The sequence below is a fragment of the Sturnus vulgaris genome, chromosome 3 (assembly GCF_052056855.1).
Source record: "Sturnus vulgaris isolate bStuVul1 chromosome 3, bStuVul1.hap1, whole genome shotgun sequence".
Classification (NCBI taxonomy): domain Eukaryota; kingdom Metazoa; phylum Chordata; class Aves; order Passeriformes; family Sturnidae; genus Sturnus; species Sturnus vulgaris.
In genome coordinates this window covers 61,594,508-61,614,545 of record NC_142245.1, presented here as the reverse complement: position 1 = coordinate 61,614,545, position 20,038 = coordinate 61,594,508, and the positions used below count along the sequence as shown (strand labels likewise).

The following is a 20,038-nucleotide window of genomic DNA, read 5'->3' as shown; positions in this document are numbered from 1 at the left end:
TCAAAAGTCATCTAGAATTGGGTAAATGAAGTTGTCTTTGAACAAGCAATATGCCAAAATCTGTCCTCCACAAATCATTGAAATTACTCCAGATCCTGAAAGAAAATATGTGGTTGTTTTGTATTAGTTTTTATAGTGGCATACAAATTTTATGATAAAACTTTAAACTGACATTATTTTAATGTTCAATTAAAGAAAAAAAAAACAAAAAACCAAAACCTCCCTACTTAAACGTTTCACCCAAATTTCAAGGCTTTATCTTCTTATAAAGATAGCAGCCTCCACAATTGCTAATGCAAAATCAGTTGTAGGACAGGGAATTTATTTATCTCTCCCCATCATTTAGGAATTTATTGCAGCTGTTGATCCTTCTTATCCATAATATAAGAAAGAAGAACAGAAGCCAGCCCTTTTCCCTTAACTACTGTTTTTCAAGATAATCTACTTTTCATGTAAAAATCTATGCTTCTAATTTTACAGAAAATTAAACATTCAGAAATGTAGTTTTGCCATTCACTTTGAGGAAATGTGATGACCGAAATTCATCTCATCTATCATGAGAACATGTCTATAAAACTTGCCTTTGAAGGTACCTGGTTTTTTCCATTTATTTAAAAGGGTATCAAGAAAGGCTACAACTTTGGACAACTGTCTTTCTAACACCTGAATTGAGATAGATTTCATCCTATTATAGATGAAATAAGTCATGATTAAGTCCTGACTAAATGAGATTAGTCAGGACTTAATCAGGACTTATTTCAAGTCATGTGTCTGCTGTTTGTTTGCAAGACTAACATCAAATGAGCATATTCTGGCCTTAAAAGAGACGATTTTTTCTAAGATGAGGCAAATCCTAGTCCAGCATTATTTACCTGTGTCATAAAAAGAAGTATGAACAAAAAGCCTGTATTTCTTCTTTAGATGTTGACATTTCTCAAATAAGTGAAGCAATGGAGATTTAATAGAAACCATTTGTATTATGAACACTAATTTTCTACACAGATTTTAGCAACTTAAGCTTTAAAGAATGAAATTATACCTAATGCCAGCCACCAGTGTAACATCAGGGGGAATTCAGACATAACTGCAAGAAGAGGGAAAAGTAGAAATGTAAATTTTAACACAGTAAGAATGGGGACAAGTGAGCAGTGCACTATGTTATCAAAGGTCTGGTTTGTTATGTTTCATAGGTTATATGTTTTACATATATTGAAATGACAAATGCTTTAGGTTCTGACCAGCTCCTGCCCTGGCCACACCCAAGCTGCCCCACATCCCCACTGGGGGATAACTGCAGGGCCATTCTCGGACCCCACATTGCCTCCCCCAAAGAAAGCTGACAGAGGTATTAAAGGGCACTGTGAAGCACACTGCAGCACACTGTGATGCTGACAGCTCAGGGTCAGCCAGCAGGGATTTGGTTGCCCATCTGAAGGAAGCAATGATAAATCTGGGGTTGTTGGGACATCAAGATGCATCATCCGATATAACGACAGAAGCCAACTCCCTGTAAAAATTATGTACAAATAGAGGGGTTTCTGTAAGTTCCTTGATTTAAATACAAAAATTATTAAGGAGGAATAACAGTAGTTTAAATTCCAGAGAACTAAACTTAGTAGATGAGAAATAATGCTTAATTTTTTAAGGTAAAGTCTCTGTTGGTCTCTGGCTTAATTTGTCAGGGAACTGGGGAAACTCCCATCTGTATAAAGAGCTAGAAGACAAATGGACAAAGCAGTGGAAAATGGAAGATTAATCTCTATACAATAGGGAGGGCATCCTAATTTGTCAAAAATATTTTCCTTTTTCTGCATTCTAAAATAAACATATTAACCTCATTGTTGTAAGAGAAACGAATCCCCAAATAGGGTCTGGCAAGGATGGAGTTAAAATATATTTCGTAATTAGCCATAGAAGCATTGTGCTAAACAGCATGAGAAGAGGGAGCAGATTACTAGGTGTTGGCAAAAAGAGATGATGAGTCTCATTTACAGCAGCTAATTCTTTTCTTTTTCTTTCCTTTAAGGGGAAGAGTTTCATGGGGACATTTCAGTGGTAAAATGCTTCATTTTCCTCATTGAGATTTAGTTCAAATGATCTAACTTACAACCTTTGCACTGACTTTGCTGAAGCAAGACTCCATTTTTACTCTGAATTTGAGCTAAAGTGTTAATGAGTAGTTCTTAAAATATCCAGACATGAAAAACTATTAATGTCTTGTTTTGAAAAAAAACCACACCTCCCCGATGCAGAAATTGTATCTAGCCTGGACCTGTTTGATACGAATTATTAGAATATGAACTAAACCTCTGGTTTTTAAATAAGGATATAATGGTTTAAAATTCTGCAACAAATCCAGAATTAAGTTTAAAATGAGAGGATTTAAAGAGGCATGAGTCAAATGGATGCAAAATAGAGATACATATGTATTTAGCTTTAGGGAAAATAAAGTTAGTCCAGTAATACATTAGATGATTCATAGTGGATTTATCCTTCAACTTGTGATACTATGCAAATATTTAGCAGTAAACCTACTTACCGACTGAAGTTATGATGATATGAATGATAGTAACTGTTACAGCATAGTCCCAAACCCATTCTTCCACAACCAGAGCAAACAGCAGACCACTAATGAAGAAAGTTATTTCCAAGGATATCACAAGAACTGTAAATGAAAATAGGATATTTTCACCAAACGTGGTTTTGAAGGACTTCTTCTCATATTCCAAAGACAGCAATAAGAAGATAAAATATCAGAGATAGTTATGCAGATTTTCCTACAAGATCACTGAGTTCAGTTTTGGGCCCCTCACTACAAGACAGACATTGAGGTGTTGGAGTGTGTCCAGAGAGGGGCAATAGAGCGGGTGAAGGGTCTGGAACACGAGTTCTTTGAAGAGCAGCTGAGGGAGCTGGGGGTGTTTGGAGCAGAGAAAAGGAGGCTCAGGGGGATCTTACCTCTCTCTACAACTACCTGAAAGGAGGCTGTGGCCAGGTGGGGATCAGCTGCTTCTCCCAGGCAGCCAGTGACAGGAGGAGTAGAAATGGCTCTAAGTTGTACCAGAGGAGGTATAGATTGGGTATTAGGAAATTTTTTTTCACAGAAAGGGTTGTGAAACTTTGGAACTGCCCATGGAAGTGGTGGAGTCTCCATCCCTGGAAGTGTCTAAAAAAGCATGTGGATATGATACTTGAGGACATGATTTCATAGTGAACATGGTGGTAGTGCCACACTGATGATTGGACTTGATGATCTTAAAGGTCTTTTTCAACCTAGATGGTTCTGTGATTCTGTGATTCTATTAAGTATTATGCTTATCTTTTCCTTACAAAGATAATTTTTTTTGCCACAGACATCTGCTTGGGTTGTAACCTGATTTGCCTATAGACGTTAAAATGTTATATATTTTATCTAAAAATATGTAATAACAGGATTATGACCAGTGATAAGATTATGACTAATTTATATAGCCTAGATGAAAAATTTAATGAAAATTTTCATTAGGGACATTCATTCTGTGCTTTCAGGCACAGAAAGCTCAACAACTCCAGATTTCTGGGATCCAACAGGGACCATCCACAATCTTTGCCTATGGTGCCAAATGGATTTGTTTGGCACTAACAGAGGTAATTTTTTTCTCAAACAAAACAAAATTGTGTGGTTAAGGAGCTATGCTTGGTAAGGAACTTCATAGCTTCCTCCCTTCATTGTATCATATATTTAAATGGTATATGTATACCAAAATATCTACATCTCTCTATATATATATATATTTCTATCTCAAACAATTTAAAGACGACATAGAAAGGGAGATAGAGCAGAGAGCCTACAAGGTGAGCAGAGGCAAAGCATCCCTACATGCAGGAGCCTGGCTTTTCTCAGTGCTGTGTGCTAGCAGGAGCTTGCATGGAAAATAAGTGATGTCCCTTCTAGCTTTTTTCTCTAGTCCTGAGTTCACATACAACAGGCCATAAACATGAGTTTGTAATTCAGACAATTGTCCATCTAAATGCAATTTGTTCTTATTTTTAAGTACATGGGTATATAAAAGTAATGTTTTCATTGAAATTATTTTTTTCTTACTGTTGCAATAACATAATCTCTCTGATTCCTGTAGCTGACAGGAGAGAGACCATATTTCTTTTTTTTTTTTCACTCAATTTATACAGTGAATTTACCTTGGCAGCATTTTGTGCCCTACAATTTTATTCTTTTATTTAGAGGGTCTATTATTCCCTACTGTATGATGGATCTTTCAATGAGTAGTTTAAAAAATTCTAAGAAAAATAAGAAAAATGTAACCAGAAAAACCTCATGTGGTTAGGAAAGTGGGAAATAACACTTAAAAATGTAATGTCTCACAATGCGTTATATTATGTTTATCATATTTCATTAATCCCTCTAAATTATGCCAAATTTTGTAATTCAGAAAGGGTTTTTAATGTAGGCAAATGCTCTGGAAACTTTTTTAGAAAGCTGGGTATCCGGAAAGGATACCTCATTTCCATCTTTATTTTGAGATTATCTTTAGACAGAATTCTGTTTTCAACAGGAATGAGTGGAACTCCTGAGCAAACAAATTCTCATTTGCAACATCATGTAGACATCTTGATTCTGAATCTAAGCCCTTAGATTTTAAACAGATGCTCTTAGGTGGTTCTGTGTTTCTGTGTCATTTTCATGGATGGACAGAAAGGAGGATGGAATACTAATTGGTGGTATGAAATAGCTGCCGTCTTTGGCACATAAACATGTTGCATCAAACTGATAAAATTTGGGGGGGGAAATCATGTTGAGATACAGTAATCATATTTGGCCCTGAAAAGTAATTCTAATGGAATATGCTTTATTTTTTTTCTCCCACTGGTGTAACATAAATCTTCTTTCTTCACCTGAAATCAGTATTAACACTGTACAAACATCCATGTATTTTTATTATGCTTTTAACCTACGAACTAACCAATTTACTTTTGAGCTTTATGTATTTTACTGACAGATTATGAGGTTTGCCTTTGTAAAATAGATTTCAAATCTGGTAACCTTTTTTGTATGCATGTAATTTTTTAGGAATGGCAGTTTAGGAAAAAATATATATTAAGAGCTTCAGAAAAATTGCAGAAATTTCTATTAGGATATGCAAAGATACATTTAGAGATTGAGCTACAATCAAATTCTGATATTTTAATGCCCATTGTATTCAAGTATTACCAAAACAAAATTACCATTAGTTGAATGTGACCCATTTCTCTGATCTGAATCCAGTGATTCTTAAGAAATTTGCTGCAGTGTGAAAATTAAATTAAATTAAACAACTTTGTGGAGAAACTTGATGGAGAATAGGTAATTGTTCTGCAATGAAAATGAAGCGTCCTGACAAAGCAGACATTTTCTTCTGATGATGCAAGATCAGACGAAGAACTCAACAAAAAGCCTAAAAATCACTTGAATGTAAAGTAGCATTACAGAAATGAGAAGTGCTGGCAAGATGCATAAACATTTAATTGCAGTGTAGTTAAAATACAGAAATCATTGGTATTTCTAAAAGAGCTTTAAACTACTGTCAATTGGAAGACAAGTTTAAATCCATATGTAATGTATTTTCTTGAGTGAGGAAAAAATAAAGAGAAACAAACTTCAGTTACCTAAATAATATGGGTTAATCCATGAGGGATTTGTTTTAAAATCAAAAGGTGCCAAACCATCCAACATTTTAATCCTGTGGAAACAAAATGAATAAATTTAAACAGAGAGTTTTAGTAACATGACATATTATGAGTGTTTTTAAATAGGATATCAAATTGAATACTCTGGGTTTTTGCAAGCTCTCAAAGCCCCATTCTGAGTTGTGGTTTTGCCCTTGCTCACTTTTATTTAAGATGTTTCGTCCTATGCATGCTAATCAATAACTTCCTGAGGGGATATAATTTGTCTTTTTCATTGACTATAAAATCTTTATTTTCCTTTTTTTATGTCATCTTTTCTATTACCTTCATTAATTTGCATGGTGCAACTGCAAGGAAGAATATTGGAACCAACATTTTATATTAGTTTTGAGTCTCCACTTGCCAATTTGTGCATTTGAAAGAAGGTTCAGATACAACAATTAATGGAATTTGAAAAATTATATTCACGGAATAACCAAGCCAGGATATCTCCAGTCTGGATGTTTCCTTTAAATAGGCAAATCTCCACCCACGAGATCCAGTATGCCAGCATATCAGACTAAAGACAGGGAAATCTTACCTGAATACTGCAAAGCACACAGAGAGGACCACATAGTACACAGTGTAGAAAACTATTATGCATATCAACAGGTTCACCAGTACAACCTGCAAAAGGGCATAAAACAGTAAAACCTAAAGCCGTGTTAACATCAGGCATTCTTAGAAAATAATTCTAGGTTTCTATCAAACATAATATTTTAAAAGTTTGTAAAATAAAATATTTGGGCAGAATTGTTGCTGTTGCTGATTACATGAATGTGTTAAAAGTTCTTTGGTACATTTCAGCTCCTAATGTGTGGCTATAATGTATGGCTTTGTTTCCATCCTATATTGTTGTATACCTACTATATATACAATTTACAAGTGTTCCTAAAAGGAGAGGGACAGCTCTTGATAGTTATTAAGAAATAAAGGTACAGAGAAGAGACTCAAAAGGGAATTGTAGCTAGAAATGTTTGGGGTTTTTCTTCACTAGGGCTACAGCCCTAAAGAGGTCAATCTGTTTAGCTCCAAGGGATGATTTGATTATGATGGATAAGTACCTTCACAGAAAATACCAGGTACTTAAGGGGTCTTTAATCTATCAGAAAAGACACAATAAGTAAACAGCTACAAGTTCTAGCTAGACAAATTCAAGAGATGCAAGAAGGACATCTTGACTTGTAAAGGTAATTACCCAATGGAACAAATTCCCTTTGGAAATAAGAGATCCTACAAAGCAGTAGTGGATACTTCTGAGGATGAAACTTCAACTCTAGCATTAATTTCTGGCCTTAGTTCTTCAAGTGGTTGTGTGGTAGGTAATGTATTACAGAAGCATCCAACATTGACAGAAGTGGGAACACTGTGAATATATCAAACCACCTATTTTTATATTGCTAAATGTTGTAAAGTGTTAAATATTGAATACTGCATCTATCTCCCATAAGAAGAGAGACTAAAAAGTTTTAGTTCCTAATGCAACAGGAGATAAATCCATCATTCCTGTAGATACTGGTATTTGTTAATAAGAAAAAGTCCAGGACAGTCTTACCCTTTTCTTCTTCCCCTACATCAAAACAGAGCCAAGCAAAAATTGAGAACTATTAATCTCTTCATCCACATTGGTTTGGGGCTAAATACAGATCCTTTGTACTGTCTATATTCTCATTCTAAATGCCTATTCTAAAATTGCCTAAATAACCCATTTGATCGCTTCCTTCCCACAGTGTGCAGCACCATCACTGTGGTAATGGAAATTAACTACAATGTCATGTGTAAATTTGGCAGCCATGCTGCCTGTTACTCCCCAAACATAACTTCAAGCATTGGAAGTTTAATGTTCGGCATATTTTTGGTGGGAATCTTTTTCATTTCACTGCTCTGGGCAGCTGCACTTTTCCTGTGATTCTCCTTTATCCATTACCCCTCCTCTTGCAACTGCCTCTGTGAAGCTTTATCTGCCCTAGATGGAGATTGGTACAGTAATAAAAGTGGAGAGAGAGGACTGAAGGGAAAATCACAGAGCTGAAGGATGCCTGGGAGATGATGACCTATTGACCCGTAATTACAGTAGGCGAATTCCTAGCCCTGAAGTCAGCAGCAAACTTTCGTTGGCATCAAAGGCACAGTATTTTTCTCTTTGTACCTGGAATATTCTTAGTCCCTGTCTTAGGGGTATATTAAAGCATTAGGTGCCTTACTTTGTTCACTTGAGTAAGCCAAGGAAATGTGCACAACACAAAAATGAAAACACTGCAAATTTTCCATTTTTTTTGCATTCTTCTACCTCATTTTTTTATTTGACCTTGCCACAGAAATTTAAACATACTTTTTTTTTTTTTAACCTAAGAATACTCTTTATTTTTAATTTAAAAAAAATTCTCTTTCTAGATCTTCTGGTATTTCAAAGCAAAAACCCACAAGTTAAAATCTACAGGATTATTCATTACATGTCAAAACAACTCAAAGGAAGAATCTTAGGAAATCACTAGTGACATCAAATGTAAAATTTTATGACTCTTCCAAGAATTTTATCTCATAAGTGGAACAACATCACATATTTTGAAATCCTTTTTATAAGATGTACTTTGCAGTACTTGCTGCCAGCACTATAGCACAAAGTATCCTTTTAATTTTGGGCATTTTAAAGAAGAGAACATTGAAGAACAGTCTGTAAGAATGAAAGCAACAGCTCATTCTCCACAGCAGTTGTCTAATTCTCTAATACTATCTGGTGACATATACAACACTAAATAATTCCCTTTACCTTGGTTTCAGCAGTTTTGACCTTGAGAGCCATGGACACATGATGAGTGAGAGGAAGTGCTGTTGTTATATTCCGTATGCCAACTTTAGCAGGAAGAAGCAGCTGGTTTTCACCCCAAAAAACATTCTAATGGGTGAGTATAGGACAGGGTGGGGTGAGGTGAGTTGATTGGATTAAACTGACTTGAGACAGAAGACATCTGTGAGCTAAATGTAAGCCGCTGAAGAGCAAAGAGAAAATCCTGCTTGCTCATCCAATGTTCATACTTTTGTAGCTACAGTCAGCCAAAGCATATCTAAAATATAACTTGGCTATTTAGACACAACATTATTATTCTTTTCTACCTTTTAATTGCTTTTTTTCCAGAATTCATGTGATCACAGTTCCTTAAGGTTATTATAACTTCCTACTTCTAATTATCTTTTACATTTTCTAGCATTAATTCTATGGACTATAGATGTGGAGTGGTACATTCTTCACAATGTTCTTTGCTAACATTTTTCTTCTGACTATCACTTTATTACATCAAGTGTAATTCACATTAAATTAGGTATAATTAAGTTAAGAAGTTCAGACTTATGTTATGAGTCTTTTTTTTCTTGAACCGTTTTTTGTTCCTTCAGAAAAATGAAATTTAATGCACTTTAGAGCACATCCAACTTCGAGTGAGCAATTCCTTGATGGATTCAAATTTGACTTTTTACAGGCACATTATGATTCAGTATGCTGTGTTATTTGGAAAAAGAAGATGCTTCTGAAACTGAACCAAGAATGAACTTTTTTTTTCTGCTGACACTAACATAATATGTGCAAATTTCATTAGGGTTTTCTACGCCTTTTTAGTCATACAAAATAAATGTTATTTGCTCTAAAATGCAGTCTGCACTCAGCAAACAAGAGCTTTCACTCACAGATTTGATAGCTCCAGATTGTGAGTACTGTCAGGGAAATTACTGGTAGTATTGTGTGAAATTCCTTCCTGTGCAAAAATACTGGCACGAAGATCTGTGCATCAGTAAAGTCCTATTTTGAGGGCTGATGTGATGACAAAGGACCATACTGAAAAAAAAAGAAAAAGCTTAAACTAAGTTGCTTAAATAGTTGCAATAGTCAGAGGGATCAAATAAATGAAGAAATATTTGCTTGAATAATTAAAAAATATTTGAAAAGGAGCAAAAGGATTCATTCAAAGAGCACACTATCTACCCCAAAGAATCAGCTGAAAACAGCCATGACCTAAAATTAATCTGCAGAAACTTTTCCAGTAGCTATAATTAGCAAGATAATTGAAAAAGTAGTGAGTTGCATTAATCTCAGATAACTATGAAACATAATAAGAGTTTACGTTCACTGACTTCTTCGCAAAGGGTCAATTTAACCAAAGGATGATGATAGAAACAAAGTCAACAAGTTTGACTGAAATGTAATTGAAGCTGTAGGCATGGATTTGTTGGGCAGACTAAGAGGTTCTTCCCTATTGCACATTTGAAAACTTCAAATACTCTGAGAGAATAGATAATATTTCTGTCGCACCCTTGCTTCAACATTGTAAATACTTAAATTGTGGTAACAATTATGTAACAATTAAATTGTGAACAAGAGCAAATCAAACTTGAAAGTGGCAGAAAGTGTGTGTGACCCAAAATACTAAGTCACTCAATAGTGAATGTTAACTATAAGGATGATAGACTTCTTTGTATTTTTTAATTTCTTAAAATTTACTAGATCAGCTGCAGGAAAAACGACAAATCCAGCAGAGAGAGACAAAAGAGAAGTTTTAATGGAAGTTTAAATAAATTATCTAAAGCCCTACTTTTATATATATACTTTTTTTTTTTCGTCATTACACTACAGAATTTTATTAAGACTATGAGGAAAAATAGTACTCCATTACTTTTGAACCCCTGGAGTTTGTGCTAGTTTGCTTTGTGGAAACACACAGGAAGCAGTTACTTAGATGGATATCAATACCTGACTTCACACACTTGACAATAGGGAAAACTGTTATTTAATTTTATCTTTACATATATACTCTCTTTTTAGTGATATGTAATGGACAATATCCAAGATGCACCCAAAAAAGCCATAACAGCAGAAAATTGCAGAATGGAGAACACCTTTCGAAAGTAAAATTAAGGATACTTCTATAGGGCAGTAATTCTTAAGAATATGATTATGGCACCTAATAGTACCAAGGCAACACCTAGTTCCTACCTGCTACCTGTGCCAAAACAAAAAGTCAAATGTAATAATGAACCATGTGGAAAATTTTATAAAGTTTACATCTAAGTTTGCTACCTACACTTATTATTTAGGGTTTGTTTTTCTGGCTTTTGGCATTTTTTAGAATGTTACCATTTACACCCACAATTTGTGATACTGTCAAATAGTATTGCAAAAATAGTTAACAATTTGAAGAAGTGTATCATACAGCAATATTATAGGAATATCTCGTAGAAAAGAACAGGTAGTTTGTGTTACTGTTAAGATGATTGTTTGCACTACAGCTCTGTGCCTCAAAAAGTAGTGCTAGACCAGGAATCATGTTTCTTAGATAATTCCAAAACCTTAAAAAATTTTAAAATCAGAGAAATTACTAAGTGCTAAGTTTTAGATTAGTTTGGTTTAGATTTATTATCCTGAAATCTTTAAAAAAATAGACAGCTCAACCAAATGTATGCAGACTGGCTTTTGTGGTGAGAAATTTCGCTTACTGGAGGATGACATCAAAACATGTGTACTCTGTCTCCATCTGCTGATAGGGAAGAACTACACTTACATCGTGTGAGGATAACGGGGCTTGGAAAAATAAATGGTGGCCACTAGTTTTGTGGCTGGAAGTGATTGGCAGAATCTGTCAATGCAGTGAAGGGAACTAAAATGTCATGGCTAAATATAACTTCGTTGTGTCCTATGAAAGACAGACCCTACAGTTGGGTATTGGTCACACTGGCATTGTACAGCCTCAATATGACAGCTTGATTCCCATATGGGAGGAGACAGAATGGTGTGAGGTCTAGACTCTACCACCATGAGCACTAAAGCAATTAGATTCTTTCCTTCTTCAACCTCTGTTGCAAATGGATACATTTTAAGTGGTGAGAAATCAGAATTAGGTGGAAGCAAGAATGTTCTTTGAATGTATCTCTATTATTACTTTCAAATTTTGTTGAATTGCTTTTAACAATGCTCCTATTCTTGGTAATATTATCTAAAAGAACTTATAATATAATTGATTAAATAAGAGGTGAATTTTTGGAACTTTCGGCTTCTGAGAAGTTGTCTCCTTGAATTTCTGTGTTAAACCTTACAAATTCTAAAATGTTCATAGCACCAAAAGAATTAAACTCAAACATTGGTATAATTCTGTCTGACTAGCAAACTGAAAATGAATTGGATTCTTTTTAGAAATAATTAACCCCAATGAACTACTTGTATCTAAGGAGTTGACTTAATTAATAGCAAAAATAATAAACAACATCTTTTGTTTTGATAACTGACACTGTTGGCTTTGTGAACAAGTTCAATATAAAGCTTGAAAGTATTGGCAAAGAAACCAATATAGTAGGCTTTATTTATTCAAGTTAGAAATTAATTTTATTGTTTGTGAATGGTGTGGGGTTGATAGAACTGAAAATGAAGTCTTCTGTTTATCCAGAGAGAAGCTAAAACACAATTGCAGCAATGTAAACTTTTCACTCTGGCCCCGCTGTATGTCTAAGAAGGAAGTTTAATTATCTGTATTTAAAAAAAAAAAACAGAAAAAAATAGAAAAAAATCAATATTTAGCTGAGACACTAAATGTGCTGACAAGCCTACATCTTGAAGATATTCTGGCATTTCCACTAGTGTTAGTGGGAATTTTTGATAAGTACAGTGAAGCACTGAAAAATCACTTTAAGACTAAGCCCACGAAAATGGAGGAGCTGTGAAATTGCTGTTACAGTTAGAGGAAAATGCCTCATGTAAGATCAAACACTTGGAGACAGGAAAGGCTGATGCACCTCCATGCTCCCAAGAACAAACAGTAGCCAGGCTGTGTGCAAGCACACACACACAGCACACATATAAGTGCATACACATCATATATCTGCATATATGTACATGTATACCTGGACACCACATATCTCACAGGCCACTTAGACATACACAGACAGCACCAGTGGTCTCATTCTGCTCCCATCATTGTCTGAGTAGGTTGGAAGCCCATTAGTGAGAAGATACATTTATACACATGGAAAGGTAGCGGTGACCCAGCTCCTGAAGCTGGATAAGCACAGTACCCAGTAGTTGGCACCTTGTCCAGTTGCCGAGACCAGGACATGCTCACCCTTGCAGCCCCACTCCAGTTTCTGGCCCAGACTCTCACACTCAAAGACACTGCCACACTTGTTCCTTCTTCACCAGTCACCTAAATCTCTCCTTTTCCAGCCTTTGGTTCCAGCCTTTGGTTCCAGCCTTAAATACCTCATTATAAATACTGGGCAAACCCAGAAAACACTCTTCCCCTGCATCCCATACTGTGTCCCACTCCTTCAGCCTGAAAAGTGATTCAGAGAGAAACTCCAAGTGACTCATCTTGATGGGTTTCACATCTGGGCAAAGGGGCTGAAGTTCTCCTGACAAAAACCTGGCAGGTGTTTGCTCCTCTCAGTCTGTGATTTGTGTTCCTGCATACCATTGAATGTCAGAACTCCCCTGAGCTTGCAGATATGGATTAGTGGTTCTCCTTGATGGGCCTGGGATTCACCCACCATGGTACTTGTTGGAGCTTTCTCTCTTATGTTGTCTCTCACTGCTCCCTCTCATGGATATGCCAACAGGCTGTTACCACATCACCTAACAGCTGCCAAGCCTGCTTCTCCACCATTAAAAAAAGCGGAAATCTAGCTGACAGGATATTACAGGTGATTTTGGAATGGTTGAGCAGTTAATGAGATTATCTGTTGTATGGCTGATTCAATTATGAATTGTATACTTTCCACGAAATCTTAGCAAGGAGCTACCCACTCTTTGTATACTGGTAACACACCAGTGCCATGGATGCTCCTGGGCCATGAGGCATGGCATGAGTGGTGTGCTCTCACTTCATCAGACAGAATGACAGCCCACAAGCCACATGGGAAGCATGACCAGGGCCTGTGCCATCCTCCCTGGCTGTGCTAGCCAGCAAAGAACATTTCCTGTTACCATTTAATTCAATGTGCCATCCCATTTCTAAGCCCAGGAATGTTCCCAGTCACTGTTTTAATTTACTGGAGTGGATATAACTGTCATAGATGTCACTGTTTTAATTTACTGGGGTAGATGAAACTGTAGTGCCTCTACAGGCACTGTCCTGTCTCATTTTAGTTCGTTGTGGGAAGGTGTCCCCAGCACAGCAATATGTGGTAATAATTAATGATCTCTTTTTGGTGGTCTTAGGAGACATACTGAGATTGACTGGGCATGGAAACTGAACTCCTTTTTCACTTGCAGAAGTGCACCTTCTGATTGAAGGGCTGATTCCAGTATGGTCAAGGTAGCAGAAAGAAATTTTCACTGCCAATAGCTATCACATACCTGTTAATATACAGCTGGGGGGTTGCTGGGGTGTGGTAATTGAACCACCTGGGAAAGGACTATGGGGACACTTACATGTTCACACATTTCCCTTTGCTCTCTGCAGATGGAGTTTAAATACACCTGCCTCATTGCTTTTGCACTGGTTTCTTAGGATTATGCAGTCAATTATTCTGCATGCATTTTGTCTGTTTATGGATTATGCTTTTTCTGTTTATCAGTACCTGGGAAAGTGATAGTTTTAGAAGGAGCAAGCTTGTGAGAAAGAGATGTCTGCATGGAGGAGTCAGGATAAATGATGTATTTTATTATTAGATTGAAAAATGCCACAAATTCATGATTTTTATTATTTGCCATCTTTAGCTGGAACTCATCCTTCTAATACGAGAAAATAGAAGAATTCTAAAACCGATCTGATGTGGAATAAACCTCATCCAGGATGAATTTCTGTCTAAAAACTTTTCTCATTTATCTTGATTTTTCTGCAGTCATATTTACACTGCATTTGCCCAGAAAATAAAAATGTGTGCTATTGAAACAGTTGTATTACTCACATGCTAGAGTTTAGCAGGTTTGAAAATGACAGTAAAGATCCTGCTGGGGCATTGCCTCATTCTAGAGAGAAATTTCTTCCATTTACAAGTAAAAAGATACTTTTCCCAGACTTTTACTCCAAAAGCAATTTTGAATCTTCAGGTCAAGCACTTTAATACATCAGACAGCTTCTGCTCTCAGTTACACCTGTTGAACTTCATTATCTTCTGTTCTGCCCTAATTACATATAGACAAACTCATTCACTTGACCTTGTTGACCCTGCCATTAGAACTTTAATTAACTCTTGTGACCATGATTCATGGCCCAGAACAGAATGCAAGTCACTTTATCACAACTAGGTTGGTAAATGGGGCTAAAGTATATTTTCAATGAATTGAGCATTTGTCTGTGATCACTGAATTGGAGGTTGAGTATAGATGTATTCAGTAACTCAATGAAACATTCATGTATATTTATATTTTTGACTTGTACAGTGCAAACAGATATATCATTAAACTCTGAAACATGATAAATGTTTTCATCTAAAGAAGTTTTACTCAATTTTAGTGCTCCTCTAATATTAAATCCAGCTGATATTTTTCAGAAAACAAACTAACTAAATTGTATTTATGGCAACTCCAAAATGCATGTCAACAGCTCTTTAGTACAACTCCAGTTTAATAGAATTCATTATTAAATGGTTTTCTGCTTGATAATAGCTAATGACATCCTCATATGAATTTCAGCAGCCTAAAATCTTCCCTAAATCCAAATTTTTACTCTACATTGCTCAATTTTCCAGCATTTGGGGGATTCCCCTGCCAATTCAGGATACTTTAAAACTGGAGGACCTGTGTTCATAGCTGACCTTTTGTCTCTCTTTGTTTCCTGTCACTCACTGAGCCTAGGTACTGCTAGCTATTGGCATGCCTTCTAGACTGACTGACACCAGCTGGTTCTTAAGTATTAAATCTCTATCATTGTGGAATAGGCTCTCAATAGAATTTAGACATGCAGGACTCGTATCTTTTTACTATCTTAAAATCAGGTCTAGGAACAGTGCATTCTGACACTGGTTTTAATGTTTTTTTAAAAGTTTCTCATTAAATTTATGGAAATCCTTGTGCAGAAAGAAGGGCAGAAGTCTCTGTCACTTTGAGTTTGAAGCAATTATAAAAGGCTAACGGCATTTTTCTATGTCAGGTACATTTCCTGTGTCACAACACATATGGTATTAATAGTCAAGGAATACTATAGTAACAAAGGTCATTTAAGTACTACAAGCAGATAAATGTCCAGTTACTTTTAAGAACAACTGAATTAACATTTAAAGTAGGGAAAATAAACCCACTCACATAAACGCATTAGTGCTACTGGCCACCTACCACCAAAAAGTACATCTTTTTTGCATTTCCTGAGCAGACTCTGGTAGCTGCTTTGTGTTTGGAGGTATGGCATTTGATCTCTAGCTGTGACTAGTCTTTCTATTAGTAACTCATAACCTTAACACAAACAGTCTGACTTGGCCATGTCATTGCTTTTCCCACATGAGCAGCTGCAGTTGCAATCATTGAGACTACTCAGGTAGGGCCAGTTTGACTGTGTGAAAATTTTCAGCAACAGCATTTCTTTTAATCCCAGAGAAAGACTGACAGGAGCGGCAGATGGGTGAATTAGAAGGTGTCTGATCATCAGTATGTTGCTCCATCTTCTTTTATGTAAAATGCTACAGGTGATATGTATCCAGGCACACTGTGCAGAAAGTATTAGCACGACTGGAAATGTTTTTGTTAGACAGCTTGAGTCAGGATATTTTTCCTGTCTGAATGTACAATGCTGGGTATACATGCAGTTACCCTTTGAGGCTTCAAAATAGTTTTTACCTGAAAATATGTGTTTTTTATTCACCTCAGTTGATTTAACACATCCCGCTATTTAAAATAATCACATACCGGTATAGATTGCTGCCTGTGTTCAAAATAGTTGCCACTAGATGGCAAACGGATTGTGTGCAGCCTTCCACACAAAGGGAACATCTCTGCTGTGTGCTAGGTGACCAGGTGAACGTATTGCATCAAATTTATCCTGCCCCGATTCCGTTGAAACCAGTGGAATTACATCAGAGAAACAGATGGCTCTTTAACCTTAGGTACTGAAATCGCCTACAGTAAGTAAATATCATATTTGTTTCTGTTTGCTTGTTTAAATCAAGTCTGTCGTACTAAGCCTTTTAACTTCACATCACACAGGAAAAATGCCAGAGTTCAGGCCCATCATCCAGTTTTAGGTACCAGGTACGTTCCATGGGACTCAAGAGAGTGTGAGTGGCACATGCCAACAGAGACAAAAGAGACTTGAAAACCAAAATCCCCTTTCGTATGTGCCCGGCTATACAGGACCCGTGTGAATGCCCACATTTTACAGTGCCCAATCCTTCATGTGCCACAAATCTCTGATTTGGAGAGTTTTGCATCCATCAGTTCACACAGAGCCTCAGCTAGGGGCAGAACCTCTTATGATATTATCCTTTCCTTCTCCCTCATAATTTTGCAATAGTGGATGGCTTTTTCTAAGCATCTGCTGCACATTTCCATACACAAGTGCTATTTGTGGTCACTTATAAAAGCTCATTAACACATTAACATACTCAAGATCTTGTTTTTATCCATTTCACACCAGCGACACTTCACTGCTGCTATCATAATGCAAGGAAATATTTTGTGGTCTTACATTAGAGACAATTGGTATAGGCCTTGTGTCTGTTAGTATACTTCTCTATTGTTCATTGGTCTGACATCAACTGTCAGAGACAGAGATCTCTTTTAAAACCAGGAGTTAGACAAAAACTATCTTGCTTGCCTATTTTGTTTTCCTACAATTCAGATGTATATATATGAATGTATATCTAAATATTATGTCCTTGCAGTGCCATTAACTGATGTTGGTATCCCTCCTTGATAGGCTTTTATTTGAAATCTGAGTTTTCACATGTTATTTTGTGGATTAGCTTATTTGAGATTTAACTTTTTCTTGAGGACAAAGGATCATCAGCTGTACTGTCATTTTCTTATGGAAATAGGCTGGCAATTCTGACTTGGGATATTTTTTTAAATGCTGGTGTAGCTTACTGGTACCACAATATCAAAAATAAAATTAGCGTTATAATTTAATTTCTATTGGTGTGGCAAATTGACAATTTAAAAAAATATGCAGAGGGTTTAGAACACATTAGAACCTCAAGCAAAATTCATTCTAAAAAGATTTGCTTTAATCCAGTTCCTGAGAAAAAGTGTAGGATGTCCAGTGGGCTGACTGAATAGCTGTGCAGCTCCCTCTGGTTTTGCTAAGTCTGTGTCCAGTGAAGTGATGTTTATTGCCACCCTCCACAGGCCTCGGGGATATTGTAGGCATCACCCTCAGCTTGTTAAACTTCAACCGTGCAGTAAAGCCATCATTGCAATGGGATCTCGTACCAGGCCATTAGTAATTCACCAGAAAGAATCAGCACGGTATTTTTATGCCTCATGAACAATTAGCAATGTGTAAGCAAGTTATCTCAAATTTCTTGATAGTCCTCTGAAGTAACAGAGATCAACCACATCTGGATACGGGGTCTCAGTGATGCCTTGAGGAGCTGGAACAGAGGCTACACACAGAGTTAAGGAGAATAAAATGGGTATTTATTGAGGCCTAGGAAAAGCCTACAAAAGCCACACCCTAGCAATATAAGTGCCACAGTGGTGGCCCCAGCCTGGATGGCTCCAAGATGGAAGGAAAGGACGGGGTTGGTCACAAAATCTTACACTTTTATAGGTTTTGGTTAATTTGCATGAACCCGCCCTCCACCTTTCCACATAGTTTGTGCTTAGGGCCTGAAGTTTGCAGAAACTGTCCTTGAGTTCTTAACTAGAATAGGACTGTTTTGTCTTCATCACCCCAGCACATCAGAAAAGTACATCCAAGGAGAATAGGAAAACTGAAAACTAAAGGTATCATCAGAAGAACAAATTCATGCTTTGAGGCTGTATGCATGATCTCCATTTTTCTTGTGCTCTGTAATGTGTCCTCCTTATATATGCAGATTTTACCAGATTTGGAGGTGGAAGAGAAGAACCATCACATTAAATTTGCCAAATACTGCAGAGGACTTTTTCTTCCTCCGTTGTGTAAAGTGTGGTTCATCTTCTGAGATCACATCACCTATTGGGCTGTCTGCTCTTGCCACAGCCTTGGGCACAAATGTAACCTTGCGTGTCCTGTTTTCTGACTGCGGCCAATCTCTTACTCTTTTGGGCACTGCAACCTTATTCATCTAACTTAATAGCTTAATTCTGAACCTGATGCAGTAACAGGTCTGGCTTAAACCTAATTGTATTCTACAGGAGCTAAAACTGCAGGGTCTAATGTCTCCTTCTGGCTGTAGGCTGTGAAAACAAAAGATCATACCTGCTGGAACTTGCAACGTCACCTTATTGCAATGCCAAAAACAATGTTTTTAGTTCAGAGTTTTTAGCCAAAATGCCAGTCTACTGACCTGAATATACAGTAATGAGTTTTTCCCTTGAAAATGAATTACTCATGAAGATTTAGCCTCTTCATAGGCTTTTCTTTCATGTAGAAGGTAAGGGAATCCAGTTCTTACATTAAATCATCCCTTTTATAGTTTGAAGGAGCTCTTTTAAACAGAATTAAATGAATGTTTAAAAATCTATCTAGTTTCTCAGATTTTTTTTTAATTTCATGAACTTGTTTTCAGTACAAGAAGTTGTCTTGCTCAAAGGAAAATTGTTTAGAGTAAACTCCTGCAATATTTCAGATCTGTAATCCAAATTCAGTGGCATTCTCACAGCCTAGAAGGCTGAAGTCATTTTTCTGTAACAGATTGTTAACTTTTCTGATGAAAAAGGAAATTTTTTTTTGAGATTGTAAGCATACGTCCTCATACACTTTTAAAATTAAAAAAAAATACTTACTTTTGAGTGACCTTTTTAACAGGAGAAGGATTGTCTCTGTTATGCTAACAACTGCATTAGGAAACAGAGCAAGGTCTCAGGAGTTGTCTTATTTCTTGCTTTCTCTGTGGAATTTAGGAGGCCTTAGATTTCCTACGCATCTGCCATCAGTCTACAGTTATGTGGGAGAATAATATTTCCTGTAGTAAGAAGTTTTTTTGATGTTTGGGTCAGAGGAAGGTGATATGAGACCTGTTAAAGCAAGGTGCCACATTGCATATGTTCACAATGGGAAAAAAGAAAAGGAAAAAAGAATTAGACAGATTTAGCAAATGACAGGTTCTAGGTTAAGTTTCCACCATTTAATACTCTGAGTGAGTATTAAATTGAAACTATTCTGTGCTATCTGCAGTTCTGATGCACTTAGTGAATTCCTTTTTTGTTTTGCTTTTGTGTGTGTGTGTGTGTGTGTGTGTTTGTTTGTTTGTTTGTTTGTTTTTTTCTAATTGCAGCATC

General features: G+C 36.5%; 1 protein-coding gene across 1 annotated transcript; it reads right to left on the bottom strand.

Annotated features, from left to right (window-relative positions):
- Positions 1 to 8,506, bottom strand: TMEM244 (transmembrane protein 244). The gene is made up of 6 exons (XM_088162835.1): positions 8,474 to 8,506; positions 6,245 to 6,330; positions 5,644 to 5,717; positions 2,540 to 2,665; positions 1,036 to 1,084; positions 1 to 109 (listed from the first exon to the last, which is right to left on the bottom strand). Exons 1-6 carry the CDS (start codon positions 8,504 to 8,506, stop codon positions 1 to 3), a joined length of 477 nt encoding a protein of 158 aa, XP_088018961.1.
- Between the last annotated feature and the right edge of the window lie 11,532 nt (positions 8,507 to 20,038).

Excerpts from the sequence above, each read along its gene's own strand:
- TMEM244 (XM_088162835.1), bottom strand. The coding sequence starts at position 8,506 with ATGGCTCTCAAGGTCAAAACTGCTGAAACCAAG. Across the intron at positions 5,718-6,244 it reads GTGTGCTTTGCAGTATTCAG|GATTAAAATGTTGGATGGTT; the intron begins GTAAGATTTCCC and ends TTGTTTCCACAG. Across the intron at positions 1,085-2,539 it reads TATCATCATAACTTCAGTCG|TTATGTCTGAATTCCCCCTG; the intron begins GTAAGTAGGTTT and ends CTCTTCTTGCAG.